Source organism: Xyrauchen texanus, chromosome 13 (assembly GCF_025860055.1).
Source record: "Xyrauchen texanus isolate HMW12.3.18 chromosome 13, RBS_HiC_50CHRs, whole genome shotgun sequence".
NCBI classification, from domain to species: domain Eukaryota; kingdom Metazoa; phylum Chordata; class Actinopteri; order Cypriniformes; family Catostomidae; genus Xyrauchen; species Xyrauchen texanus.
Window position 1 is genome coordinate 41,794,535 of NC_068288.1, and position 27,537 is coordinate 41,822,071.

The 27,537-nt window shown below is 37.8% G+C and overlaps 1 protein-coding gene across 1 annotated transcript in view; it reads left to right on the forward strand.

Moving 5' to 3' along the window:
* Nucleotides 1-27,537, forward strand: part of LOC127653872 (receptor-type tyrosine-protein phosphatase T-like) — a 322,776-nt gene that overhangs the window by 63,237 nt on the left and 232,002 nt on the right. The window contains exon 3 of the mRNA XM_052140673.1: nt 1,308-1,433. Coding sequence (XP_051996633.1) covers nt 1,308-1,433 — 126 coding nt within the window. The remainder of the gene's footprint in view (nt 1-1,307; nt 1,434-27,537) is intronic.

Here is a 27,537-nt window from a genome sequence, read left to right on the forward strand (position 1 = left end):
CAAAGAATTTGGATAGACTGGTAATTCTGTAAATTTGTTCATACATCAATATGTCAATTTTATGATATTGTATGTTTCAAAGTCAATCCAAATGTACAAAAATGTCCATGTAAACTTTAAGTACATATATGGATGAGATCACACTGGTGTGTGTCATGGCCGGGTCTTAAAGGGGCCCAGGGGGGACATTACCCCCCTAGATTTTACCACGTGCCACCCAGAAACCTCTGAGGCACACTCTTGGTCCAAACAGTTGCCCTTCTAAAGATTGCATCCTAGTACCGCTCCTTGTGTATGTTCTCTCGTATGAAGTTGGCGCAACTCAAAATTCAGAAAAGAATCATATGCTACTTTAGTTCTACTATGCCAGGCTTATCGTTTGACACTTTTTTAATAAAGATTTCGATAACATCTTCTTTTCCCAGCATAGGCCCAGGAAAAGCAGCGTGGCAGCACGTCTGCTTTTCAAAGGCAATTAGGAACCGAGGGTTACGGAAACTACAGGAGACCTTATTTCTTCTAGCTGCTGTCTGACTGAACCCCAGAGGGTAGACAAGTTCCACAAAATCACGTCTTTGACTGTTTAATACATTCATTGAATGGATCACCAGCCTATACGATAACACCCCTGGAAAACTCTGAATATTTTACCACTGTTGTTTTTTACGGTTGTACGATTTCTTTGAGAATGCCTTTGATGTGGTTTGAATATTCTTGCTGGTATTATAAGATTCATCGCCTTTCGGCACCCATGGCATATTCGTTATTTTTGTAGCATTTTAAATCCTCTTGTGTAGCTTAATAAGCAGGGGCAAATTAAGATGCCAGTGAATATTTGGTCCTTGAAATATGCAGAAATGAAAATGTAAGTATCCTGCAGGCAAAAGTTTCATCATGTTGAATCTGTGCACTTTACATGCACACAAATTAAAGCTTTTTCTACATCGGGTTGTACAGAAAGTAACATCCATTCAAATAAGGCTGTTCACATGTTCATAATATAATAATAAAATATATAAACTAACCATATAACCATGCATAGTTAGGAGAGCCAGACATTGGGGGAAGACCCCTGGCTTAAAACTCCCCTCTCAGAATTCACTGTTACTAGAAGATTTGTTAAAATGAGTGCATTTAATTAGTGCTATTTCATCCTGGCTTCCTAATCCTTAGCTTCCGGCTACTATAAAGCTTAATGCAGTGGAAAATCGTGTTTTTAGTGGAGATGAAGTAATGATGGCACTCTGTGGCTTAATCATGTTGACATATGCCATCTTCCCCTCTTCTATCTCGTTTGTGTTCTGTAGGCAGCTGTTCATTTGAAGAACACTACAGTAATTGCGGCTACAGCGTTGCATTGGGGACTAATGGCTTCGCCTGGGAGCAAGTCAACACCTGGGAGAGGCCGTCCATGGATGCTGCCGTTCCCACAGGTAGGAAAGGTCTTCACCCCTCACGTATTTTTCTTGTTTTTTCTCTCTATTTATCTCATATTAAACTTTATACTTTTAGTTTATAGTTAATCGTTTTTGCTCAGCATCATGACGGTATAGGCTGTTGTTGCTTTTTTTCAGTGGAACACAAAAGGAGAAATTTGGAAGAGTCTTAGCATTTCCATCCAACAAAGGTTTGTTGTGACCACATCTGTCAAGCAATAAAGAGGACAAAAAATCAGAAGCCATAAAAATGCTTGGAGTGAGGAGTAGACTGAAGCTATTTACTGATCATTTTCTCCTCTGCCAAACTCTTAAATCTCATCAGAGTCCACATTAAAAATGGTATTGCAGGTTTGACGTCACTGACTTCAAACAGCACTGGGTCGTAATGTTACAACCCAATGTGGCATGCCAGCTTGAATTTGCGGATTGGAAAATTAGCTTTGAGAGATGCAGCGGAGAGAAAGATTTTCACTGAATAAAGATTTAAATTTCAGTTTGTTTCTCACATAAACCTATTCCATGGCTTCCAAAGATTTGGAATATAGTGTACAAGGCATATGGACCAGGCCTGCTCTTATGGTAGTAGTTTGTTTGTTAATTTTGGTCTTTAACATATGTAAGGAAAAAACTGTTAAGATTCTTAGAAATGTCTCCTTTTGTGTTCTATTGAAGAAAGAAAGTCATGACGGTACATAAATGAATAGTATTTTCATGTTTAACAAACTATTACTTTTACCATTTTTCTAACACATTTTTTTTACAAGTTCCCTGAAATCCATTTTCTTCTTTCGTATCTCAGTCACTCATCTTTCATTTTGTTCATTCTTTTCTCTGTTGGCCCCTTGTTATATGAAGAAGCCACTTTGGCCTCCCCTCTGTCTCGAAGTCTTTCTCTTTCTCTCTCAGTCTGTCTCTCTCAAAAGCTCGGCAGTGTTTCACAGCGAGACAAATGGCAATCAAGTTCACTGTCACTCTCACTCAACCTTCTACTACAGCGCTCAACAACCTCTGCCTCTCAGTGCCCTTAAAGACAATAGAGTCAGCTACACAACTACGAATTTCCCCGCCAGCTTATTTAACCCCATTTGCTCCAAACACACTAGATCTGACACCAAACCACTGCAGTGTCCAGACACTCCATTGGAAAGAAGCTGGATCCTTATAAGTGACAATTTTGGGGGTAGTGAGCTCTGTTGAAGCAACTGAAGTTATTAAGGATTGCTATAATGAAAGCACCTTTCGGCGAATGGATGATGGATGGTGGTTTTCAGAAATGGTGTTTTTTTAAAGCAGTGGTTCTCGACTGGTGGGTCATGACCCCTAATGAAAGGGTTATTTATGCATTCTCATGTTGATTTAAACCTGTTTGACATACTTTCATGTGAGCTGCTTTAATCTATACAATGAAAGTGTATTTGGACCAGGGGAGCTGTCAAGCTCTAAAATAATGAAAGTACAACTTTTTCCTTATATCCCAAGTCTTCTGAAGGCATATGATGGCTTTGTATGAGGAACAAACTGAAATGAAAAATCAATTCACTCTCATTGTATGGGAAAACAACCAACCCCATATGTTTTTGCAACTTCAGTATATAAGGGTGAGTAAATGACAGAATTTTCATGTTTGGGTGAACTTCTTTAAGGAATCGGGGTTGTCAGCAGCATCAAACAAAATCCAGCTGAAAACATCAAAGTCTGGTGATGTTTTTTTTTCTCATTGGGGGCATGACCATCATGCCTCATCTGATAAAAATACACAAGCACTCATGAATAAATAAACGACCGAAGAAGCACCATCTGCGCGCGTTGATGTCATCATGATCTGATTGTCTAATCAGGGGAGGAAATTGGGCCGCGGCATGATCCTTCCGTCATTAAACCCCGTAGAGATGCGCCAACATCAGCCTGTCTCTCCTCTCACTTAATACACCGTTCTGTGAATTACACCCAGAATGCAAAAGATCTGATAAAAAGTAGCAATCGAGGAGTGAACCAAGAGGAGCACTTTATTGCTCATAGCTAAGGATACTTAAAGTTGGAACATGTCATTTCTCCACTACTGGCGTTACCGAACAGAAGGAAAAAATAATGTCTGTTTTCAGACAAGTTTCCCTGAACAGTCCTTCTGTCTTCCATTGGTCGGACTCAAACAAACAGTCAAATTTTGTTAGTGCCACTTTTGGGAGAAGTCAACCAACAAATAGAATACTTATAGTTGCCAATAAATTGGGATAGGATAATATATTTTAACATTAAAATATGACACACGTCTAGTTCTCAGTTAAATGTCATTTAAGTGTCAACTTTCTTTCTCCGGAAACTACTGCTAGGGTTCCTGTAGCGCAACTGGTAGAGCCAGGGAAGCGTAATCGGCTGGGGATTTTACATGGCAACTGGCCCAATACTGGTCAAGCTGGGGAGGGGGGGTGTTCTGCATATCGCGATGGCATTTTGTGGTCCGTTCTGTATAATGCTCATTTCAATTTATCGCGGCCCATTCGTCTTGTTTCGCGGGCGACCCACCGGCCCGCTCTGTTCTCCCGATGGCAAATCTGCCCCTGAACTGCCCCAAAGTGCATCGTCCTACCGGGACAATGCCCGGTATGCCAGATTACCAGTCCAGCCCTGGGTAGAGCATGGGGCTAGCAACGCCAAGATCATGGATTAGATTCCCATGGAACACACAAACTGAAAATGTATACACAAATGTTCTGTAAGTCTCTTTGAATAAAAGAGTCTGCCAAATGCGTACATGCAAAACGTAAATGTTAAATGAAAATTACTTGGAGGAATATGCACTGGGACTTTTTTCCCCAGGATAAATGTCTGAGAGGCAGGAGACTTAAACATAAGTGTCAATTTAAAAGAAACAAATGAAACATTAAAGAGATCTCATTTGTTTTTATTTCTTTTCAACGGGCAAAGAGACAAAGCGGGAAGGTAAGAAAGGATTGCAAGAAGAGAGGGAGAGAGAAGAAAGGGGGACAGAAATGTGACTCAGGTGGGGATGAGGGGACGTTAATGTGTTCTTACAGGATGGGTAATGAGGCCTGTCAGTCACCACTGTTTCGTTTTATTCCTCCATGGACCGCGGGTCACCAGCATCGATACAATCCATTCCTCTCATTACTACCGCTCTCTGAGGGCTTCACCGACAAGCTTTCCTCTAGGGAAAATACAACTGCTCTTAGGCATTTGTGAATGAGATGTTTTGGCCAGGTGCACACATTCTTTCTTCACTTGGTGAGCAGATAAATCATCCTTCTAGACGGCAGAGTCTGAGAACGTTATGCAACGGTATGTTTGCTGGTAATTTCAGTTAAAGTTATTTCATACTCATTGGATGCCTTGCTGGAGAAGTGTCTGATTTGATACATAAACACGCATAGCTGAATTTGGAACAAAAAATTATAAAAGGTACCATAGTATTATCATGTTAAATTGTACCACCATATGTCTGGCCATGTAACATGATAATGTCATTGGGCCTCATTCATGAAACACGAGCAGAACGAATATTTGAGTAAATCATCTGTAAAGCAATTCTGATGTAAATTTTCAGATTCATGATTGTTTTCGTATTTTCAAAACGTTAGTTGGTACAAACAAAATGTACACCTGCTCCCGACCACATTTAGATCATGTGTATGACATACAAACAGGTTGTGTTCTTCCTGGCAAACTAACTTGACTATATTTTGATAGAAGTGAAATTAAATAAGTAATGAAAACTAAGCTTTGTTCTTCTTGCATTTCTTGCATAAAGCTTTTTTCCCCCCAAACTCTGCTTATTGTTTTTCCAGCAGAAGGGGTTGACAAGTTCATGAAAAGATGCAGGTTTCTCGAAGACATTTATGCCTTCTAACGTGATTGGTTGGACAGTTTTTTATTATTTGATATGAGTTCTATAATGTAGGTTTCATAATTAATTATAGGCATCGTTAAATCGCGTTCAGTTAATAATGTATGTTCAATGCTAATGCTGTTAAACCCATAAATAAACAAATTGCGGGAAGGTGCATGAATATGATAATCCTTCTGTACCATAGGCTATATCAAAGTACCTTAGGATGCCCTTACTGTACCACAGTATATCATAGGGATGCCACAGTGCTTTTTTGGAATTTTTTCCACATTATATTGTGAAAGAAGTATTTTTCAAATCAAACCTGATTGCACTGAGGAAAACAGTATGCCATGCAGTGTGCACTGATTGTTTACTGCATATTTTAGCAAATGTAATAGGTCTTCCTAGTATTATATGCATACATACAGGTATGGATTTTCGATTTCTGAGGCCCCAAGCAAACGACAAACTCGGGCCCCATTTCGAAAATGTCTGCTTAAAGAATTACATAAAATTGATTTTAAATCATAATTTAAAATTATATCATCCTATCAGCTGTTGTAGCCAAGTACATTCAAAATATTAACTGAAACATATAAATCTAGTTAAAATTGCAGTTTATAAGCGCTGAAACATTGTTTGGTGCAGAATGATCTGAAATAATGTTAAACATTGTAACAGTCACCTCTTTACAACCTGAACTTGTTAAGAACCTTAAATCTTTGTAAAAACTACATTAAAAACAATCTAGATGCAGCGCAACAAATGAAACAGAACGCAGGTGTCTCCATATGCGTTTTTGAGACTTGAAGTTATTTTTAACTTGACAACGTGTCTATAAATGTGCCGGTCCTGTGAGACACTGAAAACAGCGAGATGCGGTGCAGCAGGTATGCACATTCGTCCAGCGCGTGTTTACATGGCTGTCATTGTGAAAACAATGGAAAACAGAGCAGACGTGGGCATATCATTCGGTATGAATGGCTCCTCACGTATAGGTATAGAGTGTATTTTAAGACTGTCAAATTGATATTTAGGCTTGCTTCAGAATTTGAGTGTATAGCATAGCAATATGTTCTATTGGCTGGAGCTGTCAACAAATCAATGCCAATCAGAATACACGCCACAGATCTGTCATTTAATCATGATGAATGTTTACCGTGCTGGCGTCCATTGGGTGTCCAAAGTCCCTTAGAATACGTGCACTTTTTGGAATGCTAATTGAGTTGTGAATTATAGGTTGTCAGGGCAGAATTGCATTAATGTGCTTGCTACAGATGGTTGACAAGGGTAAACGGTATTGCTAGCCTTTCCTTTTTCCTTTTCCCGCCATCCTTTTCTACCAGTTTTTTGTTCTTGGTGATGATTTGAGGGCTCTCCTGGGCAGCAATTCTTGATTGCGTGTCTGAGTTTTTCCCTCAACGATTAGAAAGTAGGGTGGAAAAGGTCGCAATTGAAGGGAAACTGTCAGCTAAGGAGCTTTAGACAAGCACTTGCGTATGCACACTTACACATAGAGTATATTGCTCGAGAATATAGACAAATGCACACAAACACACACCTACATACCCACAATCACATCCCATCCGTCAAGGGTCTATTATATTAATTAATTTACTTTCTGATAGTTTATTGATTGTGGACTTTGTGAACTTTACTCTATGCCTTTGCACATACGATACAGTACTGCTAAATGTCATGATGAGAGAGACAATGTAAAAAATTTACCATATGATGCCTCATCTGCCGTGAAGTGTATAGACGTCTTATTGTCTCACAATGTATTCACCTTAATGAGGAGCATTTCATTTAGAAATAAATACCATATTTATGTACAGGTAGAAAGAGAGGGCCCCGTTCACACCAAGAAAGATAACTATTACAATAACTGTAATGATAACTATATTAGCATCCACACCAATGGACAATAACTGCTTATTCTAAGCACACGCTTCAGTTGCTCACAGTCAAGAAAATGTATATAGATGTTACTGCTCTGTTTCGCAAAGAAACCAAAAGATAAACAGACGCAAACCACTTCAAAAGAGACCAGACATTAGCTCTGGATACCCGAAGTAATTTTATGCCTTTATTCATCTCCACTAATACTGATCATAAATGCTGAAAACCATTGCCGGTTCATGAGCAGGGGTTTCTATTTAGTTTGTGTGTGTAATAATAAGTGCCGATCCATTGCTGGAATGTGTTATTTTGAAGATGAGTGCACATTGCGGCTCAAGCCCTTTAAAGCAGAATGACTTTTGATTGGCTGTCAAGGTTTTTATCATTCATCAGCTGGAAATAAATCATTCTGAAAGTGATCCCAACAATGACTCCGCCATTCTCTTACAGTTAGACAGATTTTTTCAACTTTATGGTTATAGTTATCGTTCTTGGTGTGAACGGGCCTTAGCAGTGGAATCATTGTCAAGTGACAGCCAATCTGAAACAACGAAACAAACATCATGTGAGGCTGTTAAGATCATTACCACATAATTTTCTTTGCTTATTTTTAGTTTTATTACCATTGTAATAATATTCATCAGTTGTTTTCACGAAAAACTCGATTTTTATAGTATTTAACACGTGGTTAAGGCAGCATTTAAACTTAAGTTTCAATTTTACTGGGTTATATTTTCTACAGCGTGCAGTGTTGTATGTGGCATAAGAAAAATTGACAGCACAAAGAGACAATAGACAGAAATAGAGAGCGATAGAGCGTAAAAGACAGATAGAAGGAGATGATGAAGAGGGTGGTAGTGGATTTAGCAGCCTATCCCAACACACATCTGTCTTGTTTACTGGTTTCCAGGCTCCAATAAAGCAAAACTGCAGCCTCTAAGAGTCTCCTGCCGCGAGCTGCCGGAATCACGCTCTCACACTGGGGACCCGACTGCTAAGAACCCTCTGCTCTTCTCTTCACTCACTGCCTCTATCTTCCTGCACACACTTTCTCTCTGTTTTTCTATCCTCTGCTCCCCCCGCCCCATCTCAGCCGAATTCATCACACCTTCCGCTGACATGCTGCTTTCATTAAAACCTCGCTCTGACCCTCCGCTGACTTATATGACTCTGCTCTGGTTTACATAAGTCGATGAACACACTCCCAGTGATGCATTCACACTTTCAGACTCGCACACAAACACACACTCGGTGGGACAGAACACTGCCGAGCAGCTTGGGTCAAGAACTGAATCTTGTGATTAACAGGAAAACAACATGTGTCTGTTCTCTGTGGAAAAAAACATTTGTTTTTCCACGTCGGATTCATTTAGTCACTTGTTCATGCAGTTGTTCTCACCCGAGAGTGATTTACTATCAAATGATTAAGAATTAGCATGTTTTTCTTGTCCTCATGACAAGTGCTTCCTCTCGGCCCGGCCAAGCCCTCCTCCTCGTCACAACCGGTGTTTTAATACTACAGATCCTGATGTGTCCCAGACAACAGAAAGTGAACATCTACCCACCTACCACACAATCATTCCTCCAAAACAAGGGATTTAAACTTTGCTGTAGGCGCATTTGAGGTGCATGTTAATAACAAGTGTAAATGTCAGTCTGTCTCAGATGGCCACTTGTGATCTTGTCATCCGAGGCGGATGTTTATAACAGGTGTAAACAGGTCAATGTGTCTAAAAGATTGTCACTTAGTGAAAGCTTAATTTGGTCACATGTTAATTCATCCCTCCTCACTTATGTAAGATTTGGAATGCATTGATTATTTATCTTTTTTATGATGTCATCAATTCACCCGTTCACTTTTCAGTTTTTTTTTAACCTTGGGAGCCTAATTTCCTTTACATTAGACTCAGTGTGTCTGAAAGCCCATCAGTGCGAAAAGATTGTACAGCATGTGCGTGCTTGTCCCAGTGATTTTGTGTTTGACAGACTTGAAGGCCCTCTGATCATCTGTCAGACACCCTCAGTCTCTCACAGCACCTTGAATAACGAAAGGCTTCATATTTCTATGCTCTCCTCATCCCTCAATATGTCAATTTTTTCATTGTCCCCATATTGCTTGCATCTTCATCCTTTTTTAGTAATCCTTTTATCTCTGTGCATAGATAATAACATTTTCTGATTGTTTCTGTGTTGGGAAGAAAGACTTCCTGTTATCCATCATTCATAACAGAGGCCAGTGTTTCAATGTCTGGTGATGACCTTGAGCAGTGCGTGGTTGTGTGGTCTCACTTTACCTTGTTCACCAAGAGCAAAGAGGAATGTATATCCATAAGTCAATGCCACTGTTCGACCGGCAGAGCATTTAAAAGCAATTGCTGTCAGAGCAATGTGGCCCCAGAGTGAGACTGAGTGAGTTATGCAGTGACTCTGTAATAACTTTGTTTCCGGGTAAGGATGGGGTAGCATTTATGAAGTGCTACCAAAATAAGGACAAATTATAAGGCCTTGATAATGCTTTGAGAATAGCATGCACTGCAAGAACTAACAGGACTCGCCTGACACAGCAGATTATTCGGGTCTCAGGATCTAAAATATATTTTCATTGGATTAACATTGTTAAGGTCAAGACAAGACATTTTTTTTGTTTAACGCTTTTCACAATACACAATGAGAGGCATAAACATAGCTAAATTAATGTATTTTCAAATAAAAATGTATGTTATATGGATGATGCAGTCAAAATAGGATTGCGTCATATCCTGCAACATCGGGACAGACTAGCGACGTATGCAAGGATCCTTTTTGTGGACTTGTGGACAGTTTGGCTTTCAACACCATCATCCCAGCCAGGGGTGGACTTGAAACGGAGCCAAATGGGCCACTATAAGCTAAAATGGGCCGCCGCGTTAAGCAGAACTGGCCACAAAACAGCGCCGCGATATGCTGAAAAGGACAGCGAAACCCCCAACAACTTCTGGGCCAGTTTCCATGTAAAATCCTGGGTCATTTTCTCTTCCCAGTCCACCCCTGATCCCAGCTATTCTCTGAACTAAATTACACCAACTCTCTGATCCCACATCTATATGTTAGGGATCACCAGCTTTCTGATGGACAGAGGGAATACACTTCCAGCACATGTACAATCAGCACTGGTGCCCCCCAGGGATGTGTGCTCTTCTCCCGGTATACCAATGGTATACCAAGGACCACCAAGGACACCACCAAGGACACCTCTGTCAAGCTACTGATGTCTGTAGATGACACTACTGTCATCGGCCTCATCCAAGATGATGATGAGTCTGTAAACAGAAGGGAGTTTGAACAGCTGGTTCACTGGTATAGTCAAAACAATCTGGAGCTGAACACGCTCAAAACAGTGGAGGTGATAGTGGACTTTGAGAGGAGAACCCAACATTGACACTCTCCATTATAAGTAGCACTGTGGCAGCAGTGGAGTCATTCAGGTTCCTGGGCACTACCATCTCACAGGACCTGAAGTGGAAGACCCACATTGACATTTTGAAAAGGGCCCAGCAGAGGTGGTACTTCCTTCGCTAGTTGTGGAAGTTCAACCTGCCACAGGTGCTGCTGATACAGTTCTACTCAGCAGTCATTGAGTCTGTCCAGTTCGGACTGCTTAGAGGATTATTGGTTGCCCCCTGCCCTCCCTGCAAGAACTGTACTGTTTCAAAGTGTGGAAATCACTCTGGACCCCACTCACCCAGCCCACTACCTTTTTGAACAGTTGCCTTCGGGACGGCGCTTCAGAGCACTGAGCACTAGAACCGTCAGACACAGGAACGTTTTTTTCCCTCAGGCTATCCATCTCATGAACTGTTAAAATTGCCCCATTGTGAAATAATTAAGTGCAATACACAGCTTCTATTTATTTATATTAATCCAACGTCACCTACCTCTTCTGCCGTACATTCCCTTGCATCTGTATATAACAGATTTTTATTTGTACATATGTGTGTGTATATATATATATATATATATACATATATATATCTATATATATATGATCTTTTTTTAATTTTTTTATTATTATCTCTGTCTTGTTGCTGTATTGTCTGTGCACAGGAAACTTCTGTCACCAAGACAAATTCCTTGTATGTGTAAGCATACTTGGCAATAAAGCTCATTCTGATTTTTATTCTGATGTTTGTGGCCTAAAATATTTTATTGGTCTTTGCAATTTTAATCTCTAAAATTATTATATCCAGTATACTGTAGAGCGCAACAGTGCCCTGCCCACTTATTTAGCAGAAGTAGTATTTTTCCCATTCATTTTTTAGATTGGCTTTTCATATAATCCTCCATAAAAGACTTAAAGACATGAATCATCAAGTATTTGAAAATAAAAAAAAAAAAAAAAAAAGTTACAAGGCTGTGTACTTAACTGTCTTTGACGAGGGTACAAACATCAATCCCATGAAGCATTGCGAATTATGTAATTAAATATGAAACAATGGGAATATATCAAACTATTGATTTTAGGCTGTTGATTATGAGTATAGAAACAATATATTTTATGAGTATTGAAACATATTGTACAATTAGATAAGTAGTTGAAGGGTAAAGGGAGACCAACTCAATACATCACTCACAGTGCGTTGTGGGAGTAGGCGGCCGCTCCGAGGCAATTTTTGCCGGCTTTGTTGGTTACAGTTCTCTGATTGGTGAACCATGCTCTTCTGTACCATGGGTAATGTAGTTGTTTAACAGGAATTCCACTATCCAACACACTATTTAAACAATGAAGTTGAAATAACGGAGACGGATCGCTTCAACAGAAGCATATACCATCGATTAACAACCTCGGAGCTCAAGGTATATCTGTCTTTAAATGTTTATAAGTTATCGTTGTAATCAATTCATCTATGGAAAAATTTAATGGGATTTTTACTTCCGGAACCAGACTGTTGTGCTCTATTCACGATTGGCTGGAAAAGTAATGGCAAAATTTGGAGGAACCCATAAGTTCACTTTGGAGACATAAAATGTATGCACAGGTGCCACTAATACGAAAGGCCCAAGCCTTTATGGGGCCCTAAGCAGAATTTGATTTGGGGGCCCCTCGGTGCCACCAATATGATTGACTATTGTCAATGCTTGATTATTTGCACACAATAAATCTAATAGAAATCCATTATCAATTTTATTAGTTGCAGCTGTGTTGCTTACATCATACCAATATCTACCTGCCTTGTTTTTACAAGAGTGGTCAGGTGTTAATTTGCAATTTAATATTCAAAGTCTTACAGTACTAAGGTTTACTGAAAAATAGCAAAATAATATTAAATTAAATAATTAAATAATTACATAAAATGAAAAGATCAGATGGACCTGTAACAAGATAACAATAATGGTTCAAGAATAAAATATAAAGCTGAATAACAATCAACTACAAATGAAATCAAATATAATAACAACAATAATAATAATAATAATAAAAGTTAGCCATGTTAGATGTCATATTAGAAGGTAATGCAACTGTCTGTCAAAAAAAACAAAAATATCTCAGGAAAGGCATAGTTTATCCATATATACATATTGATCTGGGATTGTTGAAAACTCACCTGCTGTATCATCATCAGCTGTAGCACTGGCACTTGGGTGGCATTGGTTGTGCCCCACCTCCAAAATATTTCAACAATGTTCCTATTGGATGGAACAGAATGTTATTTTAACAACATAAATTATTCTACACAGCAGCAAGCCATCTGTACACCTAAAACAACAACTCTTAATCAATAACTAGCTAATTGAGGCATACTGATATTGTAATATAATAGCAAAGACCCCAAAATTGTATGCTAATGTAAATAATGTTAAGCTGTTATCAGTACCAAGTTTATGGAACAGAAGATTATTTTTATTACAAAAATATATACCCAGGAACAAGTTACTTTTACACAGAAGACACAAACTTTAATAATTTAATAACTCTAAAACTAGCTAATTAATATGTTGTATTATAATATATTAAGATGTCAAGGCTATTTACGGATGTTTAATCAAATGTGAACTTTTCTAAAACAAGAAGATATGTTAGCTAGGTTATGTTAACTAACTAGCCAGCTAACGTTAGCTCGCAACATAGCCTAGCTATTTAACATACCTTTATCTTTCTGTTTTTCTCTTCCTCAGTTTTCTTTTTCCTTTTCTCTGCACCAGAGGGATATGTCCTTTTTTGTGACATTGCTGTTTTGCTGCCACGCTGCTGCCTCTTCAACTAACTGTCTGACTGTGCTTGCATCCTGCAGACCGTTAACATAATTTTGCATTTAATATTGCATTTTTGTATAACTACTATTGTCCAATGACATGATATATTACAAAAAAAATATATAAAAAAATATCAAGCTGTCATTTCATGTGTTCTAGGGGGCCCCAGGTGGCCTCGGGGGACACTAAGCAGCCGCTTAGTTTGCTTATGCATTGGGCCGGCTCTGGTTATGCATTATGGGTTTACACTCAATATGGACAAATTGCAAACATTTGTGAGGTCACACAAGTATGTCAATCTATCCCCCTATTTGACTGACCTTCAGTGCAATCTTGCAGTTTAGATGGCTTGTTTGTGCAGTGGCGGATTTAGGCATCTTACGAGGGGGCGGCACGAGGCGGCGGAATCCCAGCAATGGAGTAACAAAAGAGGTAGAGTTCTTTTAAAAGTAATTCATTGCATTATCCATTAATAAAAAAAGTTAAAAATGATGTTACAGTGTCACTTTTGAATTATATTTTATTATATTATATTATATATTACAATGTTTGGCTTCATCTAATTTTTTTTAATTTTTTTTCAATTGTTATCTATTTTAAAACCTCTCTTCCAAGCATTGGTTAAGTTTTTCATCTTTTGTCCCTAAAACAGTATCAAAATTCAGCAAATTATTCTCACCAAATCAGTTAACTCTCTTCACATTACATCTATTTGAAACGGTTTCATGAGACAGTGCACCTTATGTTCCACCAAATTTCATTCACAGACCCATTTCTTCACTGGAATAGTTTAATCTGAAATAATGTGACCAGAAAGATTACATTGGGCTGCCAGAGAGAAGGGCATAATTAATTTGATGGTGACTTAATAAATGCAGGGTGACATATGAGACACTGGAAGGCATGCTTAACGAGAAAGAGAGAATAAAAATGAGAGAGGCAGAGTGAGGGAGAGAAATCCTTCTGTCTCTTTCCAAAGATTGTGAAGCAGGGCTCTAGGCGATGAGAGGGACACTTTATAGCTGAAATTAAATACAGCAAGAGAGCTTTCACTTGGAACAGTTGAACCCAGTAGATCTATACTGATCCTGGAGCTAAACTGACATTCCCTCAGTCTCTTTGCCAAGAATGATGGGGACTGGTATGTTGCAAAGGCCATATCAGTGGACCTGAGATCTATACAGTTAGTCACTTTGCCATTTAGCAGATGCGTGTGAACTTATGGATCACTGATTTGCAGGGAGAGCCAATCTGGAGAAACTGGGGTATACCTTGACACACTGGGATTGATGCCACAGTGCATACAGTAGGTCACCAATTTAGGACTGACCTTGTAACACTGAACACATACAGGTGAATCTCACGAAATCTGAAAATGTCTTTGTCGTATTTCTTTGAAGACAATTTCTTATATATATATGGTACTGTGCAAAAGTTCTAGGCACTTGTATAAAATGTTGCATAGTGAGGATATCTTCAAAAATAATGCCATAAATAGATTTCATTTATCAATTAACATCATACAAAGTCCAGTAAACATAAAAAAGCGAAATCAATACTTGGTGTGGCCATCTTTGCCTTTAAAACAGCCCCAATTCTTCCCCAATTTGCCATTTGTCTCAATTACTTCTGTATCTTCATGTAATTCCAGACTGACTTGATGTGGGGGCTCTGTTGGGGGTCATTCCATCTGTTGCAGGGCTCCCTGTTCTTCTATTCTAATATTTTCTTTTTGCAAAAGTAATCTTTGGGAGTCTAAAATGTATTTTTCTTATTGACACACTAAAACTGAAAATATAAATAACCATCTTAAGACAATTGTTTTTGTGAAACATCTTAAGTGTCTACAACTTTTGCACAGTACAGTGCATGTGTATATATATATATATATATATATATATATATATATATATATATATATATATATATATATATATTCATATATTAGTGTTCGGTTCGAGTCCACCTTAGTCGAGTCCGAGTCAAGTCCGAGTCTTTAAACAATCAAGTCAGAGTTGAATCAGAGTCCAAAAGGGGCCTAGTTGGACTCAAGACCGAGTCCATAACAGGCCGAGTACTAGTCGAGTCCAAGTCTTGATGTCATGAATCTGAATTAAAACTGTAACCGAAAACTCAACATTGATGTTTTAAGCTTATTTTAATCTTCACAACTAAGACAAACAGTTTGTCAAAATAAATGTAACAAAACATCTCTGTTGCATTTCATATTCATATGAACCATATTCTTTATGATTAGTATCCTGCTGAACAAACTTTAAAGTGGTTTAGTATGAAAGCATATGCTTTAGGTGTATGAAGACAAAACTGTCCTTCAACACAGTTCTTCGTTCTGTTCTGACATTTCAATTATCTATTGCTTTTCCCCTCCACTCAAATGTAGACTAAAGAAAGTGAAAGCTGCCTTAGTCATCACAACCAAGGTTATCATGTTTCGAATTTTAATTTTCAATTTGTCAAATTAATTTAATTAGCTTATCCCTATCTAAAGATATAATAGTTTATACTGAGATTTCTTTCTAAATCTTTTTTTCCAAATCTGCCGACTGATTTGGGAAAATACAGTACATACAAATGAGTCAACACAGTAGTAATTAGCACTTGTTGAGATGTTACACCTCACAATATGACTGTAATGCTACATCCAAAAACACTGGAAAAGTCCATTGATAATATTAGAGTCATATAAGTTACACAGTTATTTCATCAAGCTGTTATGGACAAGTTCATGCCGACAACACTGCTTAAACCACAAGAGACTACAGAAGCCTACATGTGTACATTACACCTAAAATGACTTAATATCCAATATTAATACTAGTTTTATGTATTTTTATTTCAATATGCTGTTTTGATGTGGGTGACTTGACTCAATGAAGTTCTTGATTTTAAGTTTTTATCCATGATGAAATTGCAGTGCGAGAACTGTCTTGGCTGCACAAACAGCACACGCAATTTTACCAGTTGTCAGGTCCCTTGTCATGTGAAACTGCCTTGTTTAGTTTCTATTACACTGGATACATACCCGTATTCATGTTTTCATCATGCCAGCCACGTTACTAGTCTCTGTAGTAACATTCAAGCTATTGGTTGACTGATGAGTGTGCCTGTGCACGTGCGTATATGTGTGTGTGTGTGTGTGTGTGTGTGTTTACTTAAACACAGTGAAACAACTCTGGTTATGTCTATTAACCAAGATATTTTATTGCATAACAAATGTCAAGGAAATAAATCCTGAGTCCCAAATGTTTGAGTCCGAGTGAAGTCCGAGTAAAAATGTGTCCAAGTCCATGACAAGTCCAAGTCCATTCATATTTGACTTGTGACTCAATCTCAAGTACCCCAACTCTAAAATACTGTATATATACACTGATCAACCACAACATCAAAACCACTTGGCTAATATTGTGTAGGTCCCCCTTGTGCCGCCAAAACAGCGCCAATCTATTCTTCTTACCACAATTGTACAGAGCAGTCATCTGAGTTACTGTAGACTTTGTCAGTTTGAACCAGTCTGGCCATTCTCTGTTGACCTCTCTCATCAACAAGGCAATTCCATCCACAGAAGTGCCACTCACTGGATATTTAAAAAAAAAAAAATTTAACAGAGAATGCATTCAGGGCCATAGATCAACTACATCTCATCAGGCATACTTCATGTTTGCTAAATGATTGTCAAATGTTATATTAGGTTGGTCCCGTTTTGCACCTGTTGTTATGACTAGCTAACTGCCTCATGTAAGGTAAATCTCAATGTCTATTCATTATAGAATGACCACAAGGCTTTTAAACAAATTACCTTTTATGTGTATGTTATGTTTAAGTGTGTACTTGAGTAACTGAGCTTCTATTACAGCAAGCTGGGAGGGCCAAACAGTCAAACAATCGAAATCAACAGATGGTTCCCTTGAACCCAAGAATTCGGAGACCCACCATTTCTCTCTCTAAAGTCAGTTTTGAGAGAGTTTTATTCCTTCATTACAAGAGTTCAAATCAGAGAAACGTCTGCAAAGTGTTTCCAGTGAAAAAGACCATTTATTCCCTAAGATCTCTGTTCATTGTGCTGTTTCTTTCTACTTGATGATATTAGAGCCCCATAGCCCATCCCATATCACAATACACTACACCAACCTCCGTGCTTACGTAGTAGCAACAAGTCATTGTTGTAAGCACCTGCCTTAGTCTTTGTTGGGATTTACCGATTTGTTAGCCAGCCTTGGTTGTCTTTCTCTGTGTGTGTTTACACATGTGTGTGTTTAGACTGTAACCCTTGCTTATCAGCAGATATAATATGGTGGTTCCACCTGAATGCTCTTTTTGTCTACCTTGCAATCAGAGCCGGCCTTGGCCTTTGTTGACGGAGCGTTTCTCTCCAACCCTCAGGGAACAATGAAGGCTCATCTGAGAGCTTGATTCGAGAGTTGCCGTCCAAAAATGGCTGACTGGTTTAAGAGAGCGTGTGTGTGTGTGTGTGTGTGCGTATGTGCGAATATTGAATAGGCACACTGAAAGCACTGACCTTCTCTTTTGCTAAACCAACAACAGATTTCACTTTGCAACTTCCTTGGGGACAATTACACATCCACTTTTCCTACATCTCTCTTACCTCTCTCTGTCCCTCTCTCTCTTTTACACATTTGTTGTATTGTGTTAGTGGAAGGTCAACTGACTTACCATGCTTTGAATCATTCTCATTTCACAGGAGGTTTTCAGCCTTTGGGAAATGTAATATGTCATGTTTGATATTTTGTTGAATATGACTAGTTTCACAAGTCTCAATTAGAGCTCCGTCTGACCTCTAATTGACAATGCGGTTTGACCATTCACTTCTCACAGATTTACCCTTATTCCAGTTCATCAGCCTCTCTTAGTCTGTCCCTTAAAGGGATAGTTCACTCAAAAATGAAGATTCTCTCATAAGTATTATACTTAAGTATTATTTTTTGGATTTGTACTTTACTCAAGTGCAAATAAAAGGAATACTTGCACTTTTACTTAATTACATTTCCAAAGAATTGTATTTACTTTTTACTCCTTACAATTTTATTTAAACTTGAAAAGTACTAACTACATTTTTGCAGATTATTTTGTCTTACTGTACTGATGCTAGCTTTTTACAGCATCTGACAAATGACAGATGATAGACCAGAGGTCAGTCATTTTCAAATGGAGTGTCGCACAGTCTGCTGTGTGGAGTTCCGACCATCTGCAGAGGCCAAATTGTTGATCTGATTTGAGCTTTGGATACGCTGAAATATTTGTGCGACTAGACTGTACATTATGTGACCACCAGACTGAATGTGTTGTATTTATTCAAAACTATGAGAACGAAGTGAGAAACACTGACAGCTTTTGTTCAAAACTTTATCTAAATGCATACTACTTCTACAGATTGGACAATTATGAAGTCAAAGATTATCATTCACTTTGTGTATATATATATATATATATATATATATATATATATATATATATATATATACACACACACACACATTAACAGTCAAAACTTTTGAAACACTTTACTGAAATGTTTCTCATGATCTTAAAAATCTTTTGATCTGAAGGCGTAAACTTAAATGTTTGAAATTAGTTTTGAAGACAAAAATATAATTGTGCCACCATATTAATTTTTTTTCATTATAAAACTAACATTTAATAAAAAAAAAGTTTTTGAAATTGATGACGGACCAAATAATAAAGAAAAGGAGATAATAAGTGCCCAACATAGATGGGAACTCCTTCAATACTGTTTAAAAAGCATCCCAGGGTGATACCTCAACAAGTTGGTTGAGAAAATGTCAAGAGTGCATGTATGCAAATTCTAGGCAAAGGGGGACTACATTGAAGATGCTAAAATATAACATAGTAATTTCCATAGTTCCATTTATGTTATTCCATAGTTTTGATGACTTTACTATTATTCTAAAATGTGAAAAAAAAACATTATAATGTATGTATATATATATATATATATATATGAATATGTATATATATATATATGAATTTCCATTCCCTATTTGCTAAATTATTATTGTTTTTGTTGTTGTTGGGCAACTATTAATTATAATAATACCTATAAATCCAGCAATGATAATGATGAAAATATTAATGATAATGAAAATAATAGAATCTGAGCAAATATTAATTGTGAATTTTTGGTAGCAAACCTCAGAAAACAATTCACAAAACCAACAACATTACTAACTTCAAAGCTTATTTAGATTTTTTGTGTGTCTTTCTCTATGTCTCAAGAAGCTGGGTGCTCTGACATTGCAATTCGTGAGTGCCTTCTCCCATGCGACGAACATTGCGTGACTGTGGAAACATTGTTGCTAAATCAAATTATGTGGTTCATTACATGTCTCAGGGCAGTTCAGAAGTGAAATGTCCAGTGTGGGGCGCTAAAAGTGAGTGAAATAGTTTCCCGAACAGATTACACTTGAAAGGTTAATAATTTATTGAAATAACGGCAGCTTGGTGTGCGGTGGATCTAGCACAAGAGGTAGGATAGCTATTGTAACTAGTAAGCATAACAATACATATTCTGAGGATCTTATAAATGTATCTGAAGCTCGACAGTAATGAGCTAACATGTGTGGCAATACCAGAGTGTAGCTTACCTGTTGAGAAGCAACAGTGCAAGAATCAAACCCCAAATATTCCCTCAAAGTCCTTCACCTTGTAAATGGTTTTACTCCATTCTCTGTCTCTTTGTCTTTTAGCAAGTCTTGGAATTTTGGCATAGCTAAGTTTTGTTTCCTTTGTAACACGTCTGCCATGGACATTCATATTCTCCCTATTGTACAGTTTACTACAAGTAGCCACTCCCCAAACTCACACTATATGTTTAGATAGAAAGTGATGGGTGGAGCTGGGTGGGCCGCTCAAAATATAAACATCAATGTTTTGATTGTGCCTGGGAGGCTCAGTGTGTACACTTTTTGGGGAGGTAAACCAATGAATGGCTTAATTTTATTTGTCAATGTAAAATAAACTGGGATATTAGAACGTATTTTGACATTTGAAAGTTAATAACGACTTAAATTGTGATCTGTTCATCATAAAGAGGGATCATATGTTTTCAGAAGACTTGAAACATGATGCACAAGTTGCATGGACTACTTTTGCAAAATTATTTGAAGTGAGGCACTATCCACTGCTTTGTATGGAAATCAGCGATTGTAACATTCTTAAAAATGTCGCCTTTTTTGTTCTGTGAAAGAATATAATTTCGGTTTGAAGCAAAAGGAGTGAGCAAATAGCTAGTTACATCAAATAGTGACGTAATGGAAGTAAAATGGGCAGTTAAGATGAGCGCAATGTAGTTCTAATGGGAAGTCTAGCAGCTGTACATCATCGCACCATTAGCTGGGTAATTCCCAGCCAATCACATGTAAGCGTTGCTTTATAAGTCTGCTCACAATCTATCATATTGCTGTTTCAGTGTGCTAACACAGCAACCCCCACCACCCCACCACCACCAGTTGAGTCCCGTCCTGCACAGGGGTAGGCTCCTCGCCCCTGCCTCCTGTCTCCGGCAGGATATGACGGTTCCTAGTACAACTTCTTCGGACCGCCGGACGGGGCCTACGCCAAAGAGAGACATTAGATTTCTGTTTTCTATTCATCAAATAAACGTCATCTTACATTTCACTCATATCTGCGAGTCTTCCTGATAGAAATGCCATTACTTGTTCAAGGAAATATCACTCAAGCAACATTTTCTCATGCATCACCAAAAACATTTCTCAGTGGCTATTTTGTGTAAAAGTGTCAAACAGCGGTACGGGGTCTATCTGTACTGACACATCACTTCTATTTCCTGCTATAAAAAGATAAAATGTCCATTGACCTACTTTTGTAGAAATACAACTGAATTCCACTCTTTTTCTCGTTCTCATTCTCTCTTTGAGGGTTAAAGTAGAGAGAGAGAAAAATTACTTCTCTCTCAGCCGTGTCAAATCCAGACAGAACTGGAGATATTTTTTTTTAATTCCGCCACACCTCTTTGCTAAGACCTGGCTGGCCCTCGATTCTCCTCTTCTCTGTCAAACCCAATCCTCAAATCTCCTGAAGTGTTGAAAGGGATGAGTGTGAGAGTGTGTCTGGCTAAACTGAGAGACAGTAATGTTTGATAAGAGGGAGAGAAGTACATACTTTTGTTCACAGTCTTTATGTCCTGTTGCACCTAGTTTTCAGATGGTCAGTGGTCTGGGAAAGTGTTCATCTTTTCTCTGTAAACTTTTATCAAAATGTATTTGTTTGCTTCGCCTTTGAAACAACTTTCATTTTCAGTTCACATTAGCTTGGCCAGAAAATAATGTTAAACAGTAGAACCACAAACAAGCTAGTTTAAGTGTGATCAGTTTGTACGGTAGACAACCGATAGAGCATTGCATTTGCAATCAGGTGGGATGTTTTCAATGTATGCAGTGTCTTGACATCTTATTCAGACTTTATTACCTTATTCTACAGAATTACAAATCCAATATAAAAACACTGTATATATAATTTAATGTGTAGAGAGTCAAATGAGTCAGTGAGTGTCAAGATATAGAGTAATGTGTGTTTGCTGAGAATCACATCACTGTTTGAGATCAAATTATCTCAGTAGAGCATAAATCTTCAATACTGATATTTACTATGCATCAACATTTATTTTAAGCAGACAGGTGATTTATCTCAATGTGTGAGTGCATCTTTCACCTTCTCCTTCTCTACATCCCTCAACGCTCCCTGACAGTATGTCATTAGAGTTGTGATTACATGCATTCTACATACAGTAAGAGATGCCCGCTGGAGCCATTAGCTGATTATAGTTATAGTGATTTGATCACCTATGGATTAGAGCGTAATCCCCTTTGTTGACTACATGTTGCATGCGGTCTTACCTGAAATAAACGACTTACATTTCTTTAATTTCTGTTTATTTCATTAATAAATTGCAGAGAATCAGTGTGCAGTCTTGCAAGCACTTGGTGGAAATCATATTGTCAGCTTGATGCACACTAAATGTTAGCCTTGGACAGAGAGAAACTGTTTCCATTCAGCGCAGATAAAGTCCACATGAAACAGAAGTTATAACTGACTTCCTTATTGTGACGTATTCAAGTGAAACGGCTTATTGAACAAGAAAAAATATAGCGCCGGGACTTGATTTTATTCATCATTTATTTATCACAATATACAATATTTAAAGGGAAAAATTAACACTTATTCATGCTGTACATCCAAGATACCTTCCAAAAGATGCCTGCATTAAAAAATATGAATAAACCCAGCCACTTTCTCCACTCAGAAGAGAATATTTTTGGAAATATTCAGGCATGAAATGCCTCGAACACAAAATGTGAATTAAATCCTGCGGGCCTGTAACCAAGGTAGTGTGGGGTAAGGTATTGGATTTTGTCAGGGAAACAGGATCTTGAAGGGGCAGGGTGTAAACTGACTAAAACTTGCTTGCATGCATACCAGGTCATGCATACAGAAGGGAAGAGTTAGTCATATCAACGGAAGAGCAAGTTATGACATTTTGATTAAAGATTTCGAGGTAAATTTGTTGATTGGATGGAATCAGGTTATATTTCACGATTAGTCTTCAGGTGTCGACCATACACAAATACAACTTCAATCAGTATTTGGGATAACACATTAAAAGTAAAATGCATAATCTAATGAGGTTTTTATGCAAGCAACAAGTAAAGTAATGCATAACATTTTGATTTTGTATCTTAATAATTGAGTTACATTGTCAAATATGTAAAATATTAATATTATCTGACAGACTGACAGACAGACAGACAGATAGATAGATAGATAGATAGATAGATAGATAGATAGATAGATAGATAGATAGATAGATAGATAGATAGATAGATAGATAGATAGACTGATTGACTACATTAGAATTTTTGACAAGAGTTTGAATAGTCTTGGCCCGTTTGGACGTTTCGTCATTGTAAGTCAATGGGATTTTGGGGATATTTAATCGTACGCAACGGGAAAACCATTAATCACTTAGAAAAGACGGCAACTGAAGTAAGACCAGGCTGTAGGTCTGTGCCAAATTTGGTGAATGTAGCGTGAAAACTCCAGGAGGAGTTTCCAAAAGAGAGGCATTCAAACTAACACATTGTAATTCTTTTTGGTGCCAATCTCTAAATTCTGCTGGTTTCCCCTTGGGATTACAATTCTCACTCTATAACCGTGAAGAGAAATCACTTACATCAAACAAAAGGAAAAAGAAAGAGACAAAAACAGCATCCTGCCCCAAAACAGAATAAATGTCTCGTAGAATTCCCATTTTCCCTCCTGGCCTCACAACAATTGGCCAGAGTTTGATAAATGACAAGCCTAAAGGACCAGTGACAGTTTTGTTGCTCAAGGATATTTTTATACCCAGTAGGGTTTTTAATGATAGATGGCCTTTAGTATGAAATGCCTCCCTTCTTTTTTCTTTTGTCCTATTTGTTCTGTTACAGTCTAAAATTAGCTAATAACCAAAAATGTGTTTCTGTCTCAATCCTTTTCAATGATTTACATTTTTAAATGCCTAATTTTAGTGAAAAATGAAACACAAGCTTTAGAAAGTCTCTTAAAAAGTCAGCCTTTGAAAATGTGTACCTCCGGAGGAAAGAAAAATCTCAAATGAGATCTCTTTAATATCTCAGTTGGCTTCCTAGATGGCAAATTGAGACTCTGTCTTAAGTGTCCTGTTTCTCAGATGTTTCTCCTGAATAAAAGACCCCAGTATTCTCACATGTGTCTCCACAGAGTTTCAGAAGAGATCTCAAATATGTCTTAAAGTTCAGCTTTGCCAATATACCAAAGTATGCAAACAAGATTTCAATATGAACTCAAACATTTCTCATCAAATTCATCCAAGACCAAAATTATCCGAACTATGCTAGCAACATTAATTTTATTGCAACAATTGTTTAATTCATTACCTTTTTATTTCTCATAAGGAATTTTAGGAGCAAAGTTTAAAAATGAATTATAACTAAGTACTCTGAACTAATAAAAAGCAACCCATGAGCAGCAATATTTTTGGTTGCCAGATTGTAAAAAACTATAATGGATAATATATTCAGTTTAGGTGTCATAGTGTCTATAGGCCTCATCATTAATAGATGATCTCAGGCATATCCAAAACTTGGCAAACATGGGTAATTGAGTCTTCTTTTGGTGTCCATGATACACATCTGTGTGTTTGTGTTAGGAAGTCAGAAAGATAACAAAAATGGGACTAAGACCTGGATTACACTATCAGAGATCAGTTGTGTGTGTGTTTGTGTGTGTGTGTGCGCGCGCGCATGCGTGTGTGTGTGTGTGTGTGTGTGTGTGTGTGTGCTGGTGTCTGGATCGATATCACTGCACACCATATTTTTAGCTCTTGCCAGTTGCATGATGCAGTGCGTCCAATGAAGTGTAAGACGTGGAATCCAAGTTGAGCAATTGTATCATGAGGGCTTGTGTATATGTGTGTGTGTGTGTGTGTGTGTGTGTGTGTCCTGAATGGCTGTAAACCCCAGGCTTTTGATGCTTTCAATGCCACTACTGAAGCAGAACAGAGCAGTGGGCGATGTTCCAGTTGTAGGTCATTATCCTCTACACTATTCACCCTGCACCCTGCCAAGTGCACTTCCATTTCACTGGCTAATGCACTCTACTGAATAATCGTGATGCACCAACTAACTGAGAGAATCTTTCCATTTTTCATTTTTCATTTTCACTTTTTTATATATATATTTACGTATGGTACTTTTGTCAACTGTCAGTTTTTTAAAGGCTATAGAACTACTTTTTGGTCTTTGTTCCACTAAGAGTATGTATGCATGTGTATGCAAATTGTTTATAGAGCCATTCTTAAGTGAATTATTACATTAAATAGAATGTTACAATTGACATATTAATGGTTTTACAAACGGTTTACCCTAAAAATTCCAAAAAAGATCATGAAAGGAATAAGATGTTCTTTAACTAGTACAGTGCAGTATTGAACTCATGAAGCAAACTCCACCAAAAAAGATTAAATCTGAAACATATCCAGAAGTTCAACTTTACAATTCATGGAACAAATGTTCCTAATGTCATTGTTTTCCAAAGTAAGTGGTAATGGAGAGCGTTTTCAAAGCACTATGTTTTCATAACCCCCAGTTTTCAGGATATATGTACACGTATCGAATGTATGCATTTTTAAACTAAATATTATTCATGTGGAAGTGGCCTAAGTTAATATAAAAATGATAGTTTTAAAAGTCTGTCATCATTTACTCAACACATACAGGATGACATTCTCCCATGGAGCACAAAAGGAGATGTTAGGCAGAATGACTGCCTCAGTCACCATTCAATTTCAATGTATGGAAAAAGAAAATGGAAGTGAATGGTGATGAATACAAACATTGCCTAACATTTCCTTTTATGTTCCACAAAAGACAGAAAATCATATGGGTTTGGAACATCGCAACTTTTTGGAACATCCAAATGTCCCATCCATATGATTTTCTGTCTTTTGTGGATACAATTTTCATTTTCAACTATTTGAAAATGTGGTTGGAGAAAAAAACTAAACATTTGCCATACTTCAAGAAAATCTTATGTATTTTTATCTATTTTATACTTGATGTACTTGAAATGAGTAAGTTATGCTGTAAATAACTTGACATATTCCTTTAAAGGTAGAAGAAAGATGACAATTTTTTAAATTTATCATTACACTTGGGCCAACATCTTGTTCATTCTCTCTCTGTTCTTCCTCCTGCACATTATCAAGCCGCTCTGAAGGCCTTCACAACGTTCCTAACGAATCACCTATTCAATCAGACACGTATATTTCCAACTTAAGGACTAGAGCCTCTTTTTCATTTTCACCCAAGGTGGATCCATTCTGATTGTTATCCGGGAACGTCTATGTGTTGCTGAGATTTGAGTGCCCGAGCTTGATTTTCAGCAGCCAACACTGTGTAAAAGCATACAGAGAACCTCAAATAACTATCTGATAAAATCGGTCGTGGCTCGCTCTCTAGGGCTCGTGAATGCACATCCCTCTGTGAGGTTGAAGAGTTCAGGAGGTATTATTTGATAGTAGCAACCCAGGCAAGAGTGTCCAATTCTTCCCAAGAGAGCAGTAACAGGGACTGCAGAAGCAGCTACTGACTTCTGGTCACCATGACGGGTAAATGAAGCCAAGACATCTCTTCTCAATGGAAGAAAAATAGCTGTTTGTGTCCAGATATACAGAGCCATAAGGCTTAAGAATGGGCGATATAATCAAATATAATAAAAAATGAATATCACAGTATTTTCACAATCTATTTTTCCGTGTTGAAATGTCCACTGTGTGGCACTTAATGCAAGGTACATTTTCTCCCAAAACAGATGAGGTTTTTAAGGTTAATGATCTATAGAGTTTTAAATGAACATAAAAAAGAAAAGTCATAAAAAGCAAATGTGAGATAAAAATGGAATTGCTGCAGCAACCACATCACTTTCAGCTCACATTTTGACTTTCATGCTCTTCACAGTGGTGGAGCTAGGAGGTGGCTAGGCGTGGCCATGGCCACCATGGACCGAAGCCTCACCACCCCACTCGCAATTGCTGTTTTAGTAATTTTTTGGGGTCATTTTTGGCACAATTTAGTTCTTTAGAGGTGAAATCATCTCTGTACAATAGTACAATCTTAACATGTGCGCACAGCAAGGTCGCCACACCTCTCTATCCCAGGTGCCATTGTATCCACTCAACCCCCCACAGTCTGATGATATAAAAATATATCTATATGTAATATAATGTAATATATATATATATATATCAATTTCTGTGCCACCATAGACTGATCGCTTGCCCCTGCCTGGCCACCCCTTTGAAAAAGTCCTGGCTCCGCCCCTGGCTCTTCGGGACTCAGACTCTGGTCCTTTGCATTGCAAGTGTAATGCTCTATCAGTTGAGCTACCGCACAATTTGATTGTGCACAAACAAGCTTGTAAATGTAGTTGGTTATGCAATGCAAATGTTAAAATGCATCATCAAATATGATGATAATCTGTTGTTTTACTTTTGATTTGTATGAAAGGAAATCAAATGGTGCACTC